Genomic DNA, 13,016 nt, shown 5'->3' on the forward strand with positions numbered 1-13,016 from the left:
GTTCAGCCTGGAGAAGACTCCAGGGAGACGTTATTGCAGCCTTTCAGTTCTTAAATTGGGCCTATGAGAAGGATGGGAGAGACGTTTTAGCAGGGCCTGTTGCAATAGGATGAGGGGAGATGGTTTAAGCTAAAAGGCTGGATGTGAGGAAGAGATTCTTTATAATGAGTGTGTTAAAACACCGGCACAGGTTGTCCAGGGAGGTGGTGGATGCACCAGCCCTGCAGACATTCAGGACCAGGCTGGATTCGTTTCTGAGTAACCTGATCTATGTGAAGATGTCCCTGCTCATTGCAGGGGGTTGGACCAGATGACCTTTGAATGTCCCTTCCAAACCAAGCTATTCTATGATTCTATGACCCTGAGTGCATCCAGGCTGGGAAAAATCTAAACGATCACTCACCTCCCATAACCTGCACCTCGTGTAGATATATATGTATTAAAACACACAAATACAAAGCGCACAGACCAGAGGAGCAAGCAAGCGGCTGGCAAGCGTCCCTGGAAGGCGTGTGTGGAGGCGCAGCTACTAGAGAGGAGCGGTAGGACCGGGCGTCTCGTAGGGTTTTTACGGCGGAGCAGGCATTGCTGCGGCGGCCGAGAGCTCTGCCCGCTGCCCGCTGCCCGCCCGGAGCCACAATGTCAAGAGGAGACACGTGTATGTAAGCGCCTGGCGAGGCCGGAGCGGGGATCGGGCAGCCGGGACAGGGGGGGCCCGGACCGCGCTGCCTTCCCCGGGCAGGGCTGGCGGTGTCCCGGTCCCCATAGTGCGTGCCGCGGCTGCGGGGTAGCATCGCATGAGCATGGGGCCATGGGCTGGTGGCACGCCGAGGACCCCGCGGTTCGCATCCTACCCCTTGGTGTGGGGAAGTGACCGGCGCTTGCATAAGGCTTCGGAGCCAGGCCGTGGCAGGTTGAGCCATTGTGATGCCGGGGAATAAAATCTGCCTTTTGGAGAGAGCCGTTTTGCGGAGGAGGTGTGCAGGGTCTGTGTGCTTATGGCTTGGGAGGGAGATGCAGAGAAGAAAGTTGTGTCTCGTATTTAAGGTGCTGAGGTTGTGCCCTGCACTCAGCAGAAGCGCGGGGGTCTCCTTTGCTTACGGTCTAGGAGATGTTTGCCTAAGAGGTTGTAAAAATCAGGTCTGTCAGTGGGAGGCAAAGGCTGACTGCATATTTCTTGTCATCCCTCACCCAGCCCTTCCTGGGGCTAAAAGCTCTGACTCAGGGCTTTGGGCGACGGCAGAGGATGCTCTGCACCTCAGAGCTGCAGCTCCCAGCACCACAGCTCTGTTCCCATGTGCAAACAGAGCTCGGTTTTGCTTGCAGCTTCCAGAAACGCTGTAGCCCATAAATTCAGACCTGGGGAAAAGCTGAGAGGCCAGATGCTGCCTTGTTCCTTGGGGCTGTCAGAGGCATAGGGCAGCATCTCCCCACATTCCAGAAGGGTCAGGCCCACCAGACCCTGGCAAAGCCATCTTTTGCCAAGTTTGCTGCACGTATCTTAGCCAAGGGCAGAGCCATCACGGTGCAGGGTGCCGAGGTGGGCAGGCTCTGCCTGAACCACAGGTACTGGGAATGGGAAAGCCGTCCTTGAGGCTCGGTGAGCATCCCTATTCCATCTCCTACATGTTTGCCTCCTTCTCCCCCTTGCTCCAGCACCAGCACGATGAAGTCATACCAGAAGCTGACACAGCCATCAACATGCCAGCTGGAGGAGGAAGGGGCTGCCCCAGCGCCCACCGGCCATGGGAAGCTGGCCCCGTGCTGGGTGGGCAGCGGGCTGCTGGTGGCCGCCGTGCTGCTGAGTGCCATCACCGTCTGGGTACTGCAGCAGGTATCAGTGGGCTGGCCCCGACCCACGCTGCCCCCCAAGTGTCTCCTGGTACCCGAAAGCCACCGCTTTGACTGCTACCCGGAGCGGCGCGTGGTGGTGACACAGCAGCTCTGTGAGAGCCGAGGGTGCTGCTTCATCGAGAGCTCACCTCCAGCGGGGGGCAAGCAAGGGGTGCCCTGGTGCTTCTACCCCCCTGACTTCCCCAGCTACACCCTGGAGAGCCTCAATCAGACAGCGCTGGGCATGGTGGGGTTGCTGGTGCGGCGGGAGAAGGCCTATTACCCCCGGGACATCGAGATGCTGAGGCTGGATGTGGAGCTTGAGACGGACACGAGGCTGCACATCAAGGTGAGCCTCTGGCTGGATTCTCTGCTGTATCCCTCCATTCCATAGCTGACCCTGCTCAGACAGAGTCTGCAAGATACACTGTGCTCCAGACACATGTATGTGGCCAATGAGCATCTCCAACCCTCTGCCCTCTTGCTGTGCTGGTCTGTAAAACACGTTTTCTCCGTTTTGCAGATAACGGATGCGGCCAACCCACGGTACGAGGTTCCTCTCGAGGTTCCCCGGGCAATGAAGAAAGCAGAAAATCCCATCTACAGCCTGGACTTCTCCTGGGATCCCTTTGGGGTGGTGCTGCGGCGCAGAGCGACAGGGGTGGTGCTGTAAGAACCTACCTCCTCTGCATCCTGCAATGGGTGGGAGGAAGCTCATCCCACCATAGGCATGCTCCAGCGTCATTCCCAGAGGGAATTGCCACGCTACAAGATCTCCAGCCAATAATTACTCTTTGTGTTCATCTTTCCATGCAGCATGAGGCTTATGCCCCCATAGGCTGGCCACGCTCTTGCTGTGGCTGTGGCAAGACTGGGTGGGATCAGCTCCCATCCAAAAACCTCCCAGTGCCCTAATTCCTCTCCATGTCCTGCAGCAGCCCTTGTGCAGGTCACAGCACATCACCAATAAGGGACCTGGTGGCTCAGGGAAAGGGCCACAAGAGTGTTGTGGCTTTGCCTGTTTCACCCTGTTCTTGGGTTTCCCTGGCTGTCCAAGCAATAGGGACACACACACAGCTCCAAGCTTTCTGTGCAAAAGGACCGCTTTGCTGCACTGCTCAGTCACCTCCAAAGCTTTGCCCACCCTGAGCTGTTGGTGAGCACCAACAGCTGGTCAATGCATGGCCAGAGTGTTTTGGGATCCCATCCTTTCCTCCTTCCTGTTTGCTGGTGCCTGTTGTCATCCTTGAGAGGTGCTTATCAGCAGCAGCAGGCTGAGAAAGCCCACCACCATTGATGGTTAACAGTAACCTGAGTGGACACTTCTGGTGTCAAAGGAAAGGCCGTGACATGCTGGGTCAGGCTGATTCAGCCTCGGGCTGTGCCTCATGTCCGGTCAGACCCGAATTTGCTGCCTGGGCCAATGTGTTGGGGCTGGATGTGGTGCTGCACTGACCCTTGGGATGCTTCAAGAGCAAAAGGGTCAATTGTTGATGGGCAAGTGGATCCCAATGGATCCCAGGATCCTCTCTTAGAATCATAGAATTAACTAGGTTGGAAAAGACCTTTAAGGTCATCGAGCCCAACCATTACCCGAGGACTGTCAAGCCCACCACTAAACCATGTCACTAAGGGCAAACTGATCTCTCCTTATGGCTGCCCACTCACAATCACCAGTCACATCCACCCCTCATCTGCCTCCTCACAGTGGCCCCACACTGTATAGCTGCCACCTCTAACCCTCATGGCCACCCTTCATCTCCCCTCTTGACCTTCTCTCTCTCTCCATATCACCCCGGCAGGCTCAACACCACTGTGGCCCCATTGATCTTCGCTGACCAGTTTCTCCAGATATCCACATCGCTCCCATCAAAGTTCCTCTATGGGCTGGGGGAGCACCGCGGCCCCCTCCTGCACAGCATGGACTGGAGCACCCTCACGCTGTGGGCCCGCGATGTGTCCCCCACGGTACCGTCTCCCCCCTCCCCATGGGGATGCAGGGGGTGAGGAAAGGGGGTACCACTCTCTACCACCCTGGGAAAGCACATCAGGGGGTGCTCAGGGCTGGCTGGCGGGCAGACACGTACCAGGAGGATTTCAGTGCAGTTGCAAAATGCTCTTGGCACTTCAAGTGCTTTCTGCTCCACCCTGCTGCTCATGCAACATGTTGTGATGAGGCAGGTTTCTCCCTCGCCCAGCTCAGCTCGCTATCAGCCCCAAAGCTGTGAGAAAGAAGCATCCTACCAGGTCTGAAACCATCCTTATCCTTCGCCTTGTCCTCTATGGGCAGCAGATGCGACTTGGGGCCATTCATTCATCCCTGGTGACATAGGGGATCTCCTGTTTTGCCCCAGAGCTGCTCTCTCTCACCCATCACCTCCTCTTTGCAGGAATCATTCAACCTGTATGGTGCTCACCCCTTCTACCTGCTGATGGAGGAAGGTGGAGATGCTCACGGGGTTTTCCTCCTCAACAGCAACGCAATGGGTAGGTGATCTGGGACATTCCAGACCAGCTTGTCCCTGGCAGATGGGGCCACATGGGAGAGATGCTGGAGCGGCCGGTTTGGGAACTTGGGGCGAGAGGAAGCCATGAACGGGAAAGATGTGGTTTGATAGCTCCGTTATTGAGCATCGCCATCTGTTTCCTGGCTACAGCGAGGCTCTTTAGCAACTGCCGAGCAGTTTAACCACACACCCAGCTGCCAAGTTGCCATCAGGAAAGCAAGTCCCTTTTGTGTGGGTCTGTGCCCGTTCCCCCTCCACCCATGACACCCTTGCCCCTAGGCCTGGCAGTGTGGCACAGGGCGCAGCCGGTGATGCCATCTGCCACCCGCGCTGTTCCCAGCTGTGGGATCTGCCAGCTGGTAACACAGCAGCTCATGCGGGCTCCTGCTGTGTTGGGAATGGCATGGCCAACCACCCGTGTCCCCCCCGGCAGTGACACTTGCAGCCAGCTGGGTTGACGCTGTGACACTGCATCTCTCATAGCTCCAGCTGGGCTCGCTGTAGTGCAGGGATGCTCCACCGCAGGAGCTCCTGCGAGATGCAGCCACCTGAGCTGACGTTTGAGGGCCCTCTCCTTTTCCTTCTAAGAAAGCCTTTGCTCCCACCTGCTCACCTGTACAAGTAGCTCTTGATTCACTAAGGAGGGGGGTTTGCAGGAGGATGTGAAAGTGAGCCCTGCATGTGCTTGGTTTTTAAGTGGAAGCTGGGAGAATGGTGCAGCTTTAGGCTTAAATAGCAGATTTCTAAGTTAGCAACCTCCCAGTGTAAGCCAGTGATGATTTAAGCCTCCAGATGCCCATTTAGCATCCGCTAAGCGCAAGGCAGGGATTTCTGTGTTCCATTGCCTGTGGTGCTGACTGGTTCCTGCCATGGGGGGTCAGGGTCTGGGGATTGCTCCCCAGTTGTCACTGTCTTATTCTCTTCCCCTCACCAAAGAGGTGGCCCTGCAACCCGCACCAGGCCTGACCTGGAGGACCATCGGGGGGGTGCTGGATTTTTACATCTTCCTGGGGCCCGATCCCAATATGGTCATCCAGCAGTACCAGCAGGTGATAGGTAAGTGCCTGCATCCAATGTGGCCATTTGCTGGCACATTCCCCATGCCCCATTTCCATCTCACCCCAGCTTCACCACTGTCCCCAGCCCTCCCAGTTAGGGAGGGGTCAGCAGTCCCCTCCTTTCCCCCATCTCCCCTTCCCTTCCCATCCTTTTGAGATGCTGCTGTTCTCTTGGGACACCCCATCCGTGCTCCTGCTTTCCCACTGCAGGTTTCCCAGCCATGCCTCCCTTTTGGGCACTCGGCTTCCACCTCTGCCGCTGGGGTTATGGATCCAGCAATGAGACCTGGCAGACCGTGAGAGCCATGAGGAACTACCAGATCCCTCAGGTAGCTCCTCAGACCTATGCAGGGGGGGGGTTCCAGGCTCCGTGACCCATCCCTGAGCCTCTGTCCCGCAGGATGCGCAGTGGAATGACATCGATTACATGGACCGGTACCGGGATTTCACCTTGGATTCCCAGAAGTTTGCCTCCCTCCCGTCGCTGGTGGAAGACCTGCACAAACATGGGCAGCACTATGTTATGATCTTGGTACTCCTCCTCCTCTCCCCCTGTGCTGTTCTGGCTGCAGAGCCAGGATGTGATATAGAGCCATAAGGGAGGGTCGTGGTCATCTCCACCCCCAGGGATTTTTATCCTACTGGAACTGCCACTGGAAAATCCCCCCATGCATGGGCCACAGAGACACGGGTCAGGTTATTGTGTTGTGCTCCTTTCTGCTGTGGGAGCACAGGGATGCCCCTATCCCCATGGGTGAAAGGATGGAGGAACTGTGGGTCAGGCTGTCTAACTCGTGGTGCTCACATCCGCATGAGTGCTGGGATCTCATGACCTGGCTGTGGTCTCCCTTCTTCCCTCCACAGGGAAAGGGGGTACTGGTTCTGCTTGCTGGGGGTCCTGGGAAGGGAAAGGTTGTGTTCCCTCCCTGTTGAACTCCCCCTTGTATCCCAAGCCCATCTGTGACATGACATTTCTTGCATAAGCACAAGGCTTTACTTGAATTTGTCCCCCCCTTCCTAAAACACCCTGATGGGTCCTGGGGACTTGCAGAAGCGGTGCTTTAGATGTGTTGAAGCAAGTTTCTGTTCCCCTTGGGGGAAACAGCCACTGTGTGTGAGCTCTGGCTGACCCTGTCTGGGTCCTCCTCTTCTCTGAATCACAGCAGTCTGGCATGAGGAAGAGGCTATGGCCTGCCAGGAACGGCACTAACGCTCTGCTCCATCCCCAGGATCCCGGCATCAGCAGCACCAACCCCAACGGCTCCTACTGGCCATTCGATGAAGGCTTGCGGCGGGGCTTGTTCCTCAACACCACCCAAGGGCAGACGCTCATCGGGCAGGTGAGGAGCTCTGGAGGGAAATCCCAGCCCTGTGGCATTGAGCAATAGCAGGGCTGGGGTTTCATCCCTCACGCTGCAGGGAAAGACCTCTCCGGGATGATTGCCAGGGCTTGGCTCAGCTCTCACCCCTGGGTGTCACCTCCTGGCATCTCCAGCACCCTCGGGAGCCAGCCCCTGCCCCAGCAGAGCAGCCCGTGGATGTCATATGAGCCTAATGGAGCTGGCAGTTCTGCCCAATCTGGTCATCTGATTTCTGTCCCTTCCTGCTTCTGGGCTAAGGGGAGGTTGTCTGTGATGGGCACGTGCCTTTGGATCTGCTCCGCAGTATCCCCCTTTGCCATTTGCTCCCACCAGTTTTCCCTTGCTATCTACAAGGAGAAGGGTTTTAACATAGCCTGAAAATGAGGGGAAAAATGAATCAGCTAAATTTCCTCAAGTGAAGCAAAGTGTAGAGAAATCATGGCCTCTCCATGGCATGCCCTGGGCTAGGTGGTGTCAGGGCTTGTGCAAGAGGAGGCAGAGAAGCTGCTCTATCAGTTGCCACTGCCCACCAGACGCTGGGGTGTCCTCAGCATCCCGATGCTCCAGGGTACCACAGAGGCAGGAGGGATGCTGTGCGTGCAGCATCCAGGACTCAAAGTAGTCAGACTGGGTTTGTTGCCTGTTTCACCCCTGGTTCTTCCAGCGTGCTCACACCCCTGTTCCATCTGGTGGTACCCCACAAACCACTTGCTCACTGAAGCCATCATTTTGTGATGTCCCCACAGGTCTGGCCTGGCTTCACTGCCTTCGCAGACTTCTCCAACCCGGACACACACCAGTGGTGGCTGGAGAACCTGCAGCGCTTCCATGCCCATGTACCCTTCGACGGCCTCTGGATCGTAAGTCCCTCTTTGCCCCCATGTCACTCCCTGCCAGCAGCTGTGCTCACACCATCTGTTCCTTTCAAATGCAGTCTTTCCACTCTATCCATGAATCCCCAAAACTTCCCCCTTGAAATCGTTCCACTGTTTTCTTTGCTCAGGACATGAATGAGCCGTCCAACTTCATGGATGGGTCTGAAGAAGGCTGCCCATCAGGAGAGCTCGACAGCCCACCCTACACACCAGGTAAGGAAGGAGATGAAATACAAGGCTGTGCTGGTAGGTACTGTGTGCTTGGAGATGACTGGCAACTGGGTGTGATAGGGAAAAACCATTTTTAAGAGACATCACATCCTGTTTCACACACTGCATGTCTCCATCCCTACTTCCATGTGCCAGTATCCACACCCAGCCCTTGAACGCTTGTCAGGCCATGTGGGGGACCAGGATAGGACCATTTGGTGCCGGTTTGACAGTGGTTGGCAGTGGTGGGAAGGATGCCCCAAAGCCAGCAAGCAGGGCAGGGGGATCTGCATCCCCTGCAGCCCTCTCCCCATGTGCTGACAGCATCTCTCCCTCCTGACAGCCGTGTTGGGCGATTCCCTCTCTGCAAAGACAGTCTGTGCCTCAGCAAAGCAGAAAGCCTCAGTGCACTACAACCTCCACAACCTCTATGGGCTGATGGAAGCCAAAGCCACAGTGAGGTACCGAAGCATCCCGCTTCCTGCTGGCCTGGGGATGGGATGAAATCCTGCTGCTCACAGCTGCGTAGGGAAAACATGGGGATTTGAGTGCCTGACCAAAAGGGCAAATGCTGTGGCTGCTGCCAGCCTCTAGGATGGGATAACCCAGCAGAGGAGGGAAGCTGACATTCCATATGAGGGATGAAGCTGGTCCTGGTGCTGAGCCTTCGCCGTATTCTGGCCAGCCCTCTAGCACTGCAGGGCTGCCATGGTGCTGACCTCTACCTCCTCTATTACGGGTTAAGGTGAGGGGGCTGCTCTCACCTCCTGCCTCTGTCCCTCCCTGTGGTTTCCCAGCGCCTTGATCCAGATCCAGGGGAAGCGCCCCTTCATCATCTCCCGCTCCACCTTCCCCAGCCAGGGCCGGTACTCGGGGCACTGGCTGGGTGACAACCGGAGCCAGTGGAAGGACATGTATTACTCCATCCCAGGTGGGTGGCACAGCACGCAGGTCCTCCCTACCAGCACCCCCAGCTCCATCAAGCTTCCTGTTTGCTCAGAGACACCTTGGAAACTCCCTGTCCCTGCCCTCAGGGCTGCTGAGCTTCAGCCTCTTCGGCATCCCTCTGGTCGGGGCGGACATCTGCGGCTTCTCTGGCAGCACTTCGGAGGAGCTGTGCACTCGCTGGATGCAGCTCGGTGCCTTCTACCCCTTCGCTCGCAACCACAACACCCAGAACGAGAAGGTCAGTGGGAGGCATCCCATGGGTGAGATGCGGGATGGGGGATGGAGGATGTGGGATGCAGGTCAGGGGCAGCGGGGATGCCTGGCGAGGCTGGGGATGGGGATGACTCTCCTTGTCTCCCCCAGGCCCAGGACCCAACGGTGTTCAGCCCTGCAGCTAGGACGGCCATGAAGGATGTGCTGCTGACACGCTACTCCCTCCTGCCCTTCCTCTACACCCTTTTCCACCGTGCCCACCTGCAAGGGGACACTGTCGCCCGGCCCTTGTTCTTTGAGTAAGAGCATCCCCACCGGGAGCTGGGAAGACACTGGATCATGGTGAAGTGGCTGATCCAAGCGGCATCTCCATCCCGCCACAGGTTCCCCCAGGATGTGACCACCTTGGGGCTGGACAGGCAGTTCCTGTGGGGCAGGAGCCTGCTGGTGACACCGGTGCTGGATCCTGGGGTGGACTCAGTCACAGGTTATGTCCCCCGAGGCACGTGGTACGACTTCTACACGGTGAGGAGCACCGCGGCGCTCGGCTGGGGTTGGATGGTCCCCGCTTGACCATCTCGGGTCTGTTGATGGGAAGCCACAGCTGAGCCCAGCAAGCCCTAATGGAGGAAGGGGTGGGGATGGTTGTTCCATCCCAGACCCATGCCCAAAGCCCTGTGTTGTGCTCCTGACCCCCTCATACCTGTATCTCTTGCTGCCTGCCCAGGGCTCCTCAATGAACAGCAGTGGGGAGATGGTGAAGATGTCAGCCCCCCTGGATCACCTCAACCTGCACATCCGGGAGGGTGCCATCCTGCCCACCCAGGTAAGCACCCATCCATCACCTCCCCAGAGCTCTCCACAGCGTGTGTGTGTCCCCCCTGCACCTCAGCTCCCAGACCCCCATCCCATGCGCTCGCAGCCCTACAGCACCCATGTCTTTGACCCCCAGAAACCAGGGACCACCAGCGAGGCAACCCGAAGGAACCCCCTGAGCCTCATCGTGGCCATGTCGTCCAGTGATACTGCTTGGGGGGACCTCTTCTGGGATGATGGAGAGAGCCTGGACACCTTCGAGCGGGGCAGCTACTCCTATGTGGTGTTCAATGTCACGCAGGTGGGATGCAGTGGGGAGGGTAAGGGGGTCTGATGGTACCCAGGACCTTGAGCTCATGCTGTCCCCTCCTGCAGAGCATCTTCACCTCCACTGTCCTCCATGCCAGCGCTGAGGCCACTGGAGTCACCATTGGCACACTGAGCATCTTTGGGGTGCGAGAACCACCCAGCAAGGTCCTCCTGAATGGCCAGGAGAAGCCTTTCTCCTACCTGGACAACCAGGTATGGCTGCATCTCAGGGTGCCCTGTCCTGGGGAAGCCCCATCCCTCCTCTTCTAGTCCCAAGGGCACAGGCAGGGTTAGTGGCTGACCAGGTGGCTCTCCTGCCATGTCAGTGTTCAGGGGGAGCGGAGCTCAGGCAGGCTGGGAAGGGGACAGGATGCTCCACATCCCCAGGCTGAGGCTGTACCCCAAAATGTTTCCTCTCCTCCCGCAGGTTCTCACTGTGAGTGATCTCGGTCTTAGCCTCAACCAGGGCTTCTCCCTGCAGTGGCTGTGAGCAGGGGGCTGGGGGTCACCCCCACCTAGTCATCACTGGAAGATGCTCGGTGCTCCAGCCCTTGAAGCAGGGATGCTGCTATGGAGGAGGTGGTGGGGACTGTCACATCCTGCCATGGCCCTCCCAGCACGGCTGGGGATGGGGAGCCTTGGAGGGGAGGCTCGGCCACCATGTCCCCCCCTCCTGGTTCCCATGGGTGGTGTGCGTGCCTGCGGTCCCTGCTGCAATAAAGACACGTGGAGAACTTGTCCTCGGAGCATGACATGGGAATGGGATGAGGGAATGGGGCGGGATGCGGGGGGGCAGCCAGTAGCTTTGATCACCCCCAGTTTTATCTGAACTAAATCCTCTCATCCCCTAAACCTCAGCTGCTCAATCTCATCCCTAACCTAAGCTCCCCAGTTGCAGCTCCACATCCCACTGCCCCACTTCCAGCCCCTGATTCCAGCCCCTTGGTCAGTGTCATCAACCCCCCCCCCCCTCACCCCCAATCCCAGTCCCTCTCCCAAAACCCCCCCCCGAGACCCCCAGTGCTCTCCCATCTCACGCACCCCTGGGTGCAGTTCCCCCTCCAGCCCGCCTGGCGGCGCTGTCCCGCGGGGCGAGGGGCGGAGCGAGAGTCTCTCGCCTCCACCTCCGGGCGGGGGCAGGAAGGGAAGTTCCGCTTCCGGTAGCGGCGGCCGCATCGGGGCCCCTCGGCGGCGGCGGTATCATCATGAACCGTCCCAAGGCTGCTGCCGTGCGGCGGCCCAGCACCGTGCCCAAGCCCTCCGGTGAGTCCTGCCGGGCCGGGGAGGAGGGCGGCGGGAGGGAGGCACCGCTGTTCTGCGGTGTCCGGCACTGTCACGTCTGCTCCGTGTCCCCTTGCAGCGCACCCGCCGCCGGGAGACTTCATCGCGCTGGGCTCCAAGGGGCAGAGCAGCGAGGGCAAAGCCGCCGTCACCCTGCTGAAGTCGGCGCCCCCCGGGCTGCCCTCCGAGCGCAAGCGGGACGCGGCCGCCGCTTTAGCGGGCCCGGCGGGGCTGACCGGCTTGACCAAGCGGCCCAAGCTGTCCTCCACGCCGCCCCTCAGCGCCCTGGGACGCCTGGCAGAGGCGGCCGTGGCAGAGAAGAGAGCCATTTCACCGTCCATCAAGGAGCCGTCTGTCATCCCCATCGAAGGTGAGGCCTCAGGGTGCTGCTGCCGACGCAAGCAGGTCGGGGGTGCGATTTTTCCTTTCCCTACTGCTTCAGCCCAGGAGCCTTTCTTGAAGCCCACACACTGGCTTTGTGTGCTGCCCTTAAGGGTTTCCCGTGCTGGATGTAGGCCTGAGGTCGCAGTTTTGTCTCTTCTCCTGTTGGCATTCACTTGTGCTCACTGTCCTGCCTGATAGGTGTTTAATGGCAGCATCAAAAGGCTCTCTGAGGATGTCTTTGAGTGTGCATTGTGGTGTTTTATTGATACACAGTGTCTGGATCTGAATGGGGCTTGCTTTTTTGAATTGCCATTCCATTCTCTGCTGTTAGGGACCTTTGCAGAGGAGCATGCTAGCACGAACCAACTGGATAACAACCAAGGGGCATTGTCAAGTGTGAATCAGAGCTTTTCATAGCAATTGGGTTTGGGAAGAGCCATTGTAGAGGCTAAAGTTGAGCTGGTTCGTGCTCTGCTTTCCTGGTGACTGTCCCTGCCAGCATCTCAGGGTGAGTTATTGAAGGTAAATGCTGATGCCTGTGTGTTGGTGATTGCAGTTGTCCCCACGGTGCTGCTGGATGAAATTGAGGCAGCAGAGGCAGAAGGCAATGATGACCGTATTGAGGGGGTGCTGTGCGGAGCAGTGAAGCAGCTGAAGATGAACAGAGCCAAACCTGATACCACGCTGTACCTGAGCCTCATGTACCTGGCCAAAATCAAGCCAAACATCTTTGCCACTGAAGGGGTTATTGAGGTGAGGGCTGTGCCTCTTAAGCTGACGTATCATTGCAGCACAGTTTAGTATCCCTCAGGTCAAAGCTTAATCTGCATGTCTTTAAAATACTGTATATCTGTGGCAAGCTGCTGCAATTTGTATTTCTCTTTGTAAAGCTTTTCTGTATGCTTTCTTGCTAGAGGGCTTGATTATTACTTTAGTTTTGTGGATGGTATTCCAGGCACTGTGCAGTCTGCTCCGAAGAGATGCTTCCATCAATTTCAAAGCCAAAGGGAACAGCCTCGTGTCTGTCTTGGCCTGCAACCTTCTGATGGCAGCTTATGAAGAGGATGAGAACTGGCCGGAGATCTTTGTCAAGGTTATTGAACCAAGGGTGCTTCTGCTGGGCTGAGGCAGTGGTGGGCAGACTGGGTAAAACCAACCAGGGCTGGGAAATACAAGTGTCACAGGGTCTTCTAATTTGTCTGTAGGGATTAAACCAGCCCA

At 57.6% G+C, this 13,016-nt stretch overlaps 3 protein-coding genes across 5 annotated transcripts in view; 2 read left to right on the plus strand and 1 right to left on the minus strand.

Moving 5' to 3' along the window:
• ELFN1 (extracellular leucine rich repeat and fibronectin type III domain containing 1) overlaps positions 1–13,016 on the minus strand; it is a 237,765-nt gene that overhangs the window by 180,819 nt on the left and 43,930 nt on the right. The gene's annotated exons all lie outside the window — the stretch shown is intronic.
• Positions 575–10,868, plus strand: LOC133214248 (lysosomal alpha-glucosidase-like). Of its 2 annotated transcripts, none has more exons than XM_061357009.1 (20): positions 575–658; positions 1,657–2,182; positions 2,357–2,502; positions 3,636–3,801; positions 4,224–4,320; positions 5,277–5,396; positions 5,609–5,727; positions 5,799–5,930; positions 6,628–6,738; positions 7,506–7,619; positions 7,763–7,847; positions 8,188–8,305; positions 8,642–8,775; positions 8,879–9,030; positions 9,156–9,304; positions 9,389–9,530; positions 9,733–9,831; positions 9,958–10,122; positions 10,197–10,343; positions 10,558–10,868. In XM_061357009.1, exons 2-20 carry the CDS (start codon positions 1,667–1,669, stop codon positions 10,618–10,620), a joined length of 2,775 nt encoding a protein of 924 aa, XP_061212993.1. In that variant the 5' UTR covers positions 575–658; positions 1,657–1,666; the 3' UTR covers positions 10,621–10,868. The 2 variants fall into 2 exon arrangements, with proteins under 2 accessions (XP_061212993.1, XP_061212992.1); XM_061357008.1 differs by having other exon boundaries at positions 623–662.
• Positions 11,323–13,016, plus strand: part of INTS1 (integrator complex subunit 1) — a 29,718-nt gene continuing 28,024 nt past the window's right edge. For both annotated transcript variants that reach the window (XM_061357006.1, XM_061357007.1), the window contains exons 1-4: positions 11,323–11,393; positions 11,491–11,781; positions 12,352–12,548; positions 12,751–12,888. In XM_061357006.1, coding sequence (XP_061212990.1) covers positions 11,336–11,393; positions 11,491–11,781; positions 12,352–12,548; positions 12,751–12,888 — 684 coding nt within the window. In that variant the 5' untranslated portion in view covers positions 11,323–11,335. The remainder of the gene's footprint in view (positions 11,394–11,490; positions 11,782–12,351; positions 12,549–12,750; positions 12,889–13,016) is intronic.

The sequence above is a fragment of the Neopsephotus bourkii genome, unplaced genomic scaffold, assembly GCF_033783945.1.
Source record: "Neopsephotus bourkii isolate Nb327-2 ecotype Australia unplaced genomic scaffold, CSIRO-AGI_Nbou_v1 NB_882, whole genome shotgun sequence".
Taxonomy (NCBI): Eukaryota; Metazoa; Chordata; class Aves; order Psittaciformes; family Psittacidae; genus Neopsephotus; species Neopsephotus bourkii.

Excerpts from the sequence above, each read along its gene's own strand:
- LOC133214248 (XM_061357008.1), top strand. The coding sequence starts at position 640 with ATGTCAAGAGGAGACACGTGTAT. Across the intron at positions 2,183-2,356 it reads ACACGAGGCTGCACATCAAG|ATAACGGATGCGGCCAACCC; the intron begins GTGAGCCTCTGG and ends TCCGTTTTGCAG. Across the intron at positions 4,321-5,276 it reads CCTCAACAGCAACGCAATGG|AGGTGGCCCTGCAACCCGCA; the intron begins GTAGGTGATCTG and ends CCCTCACCAAAG.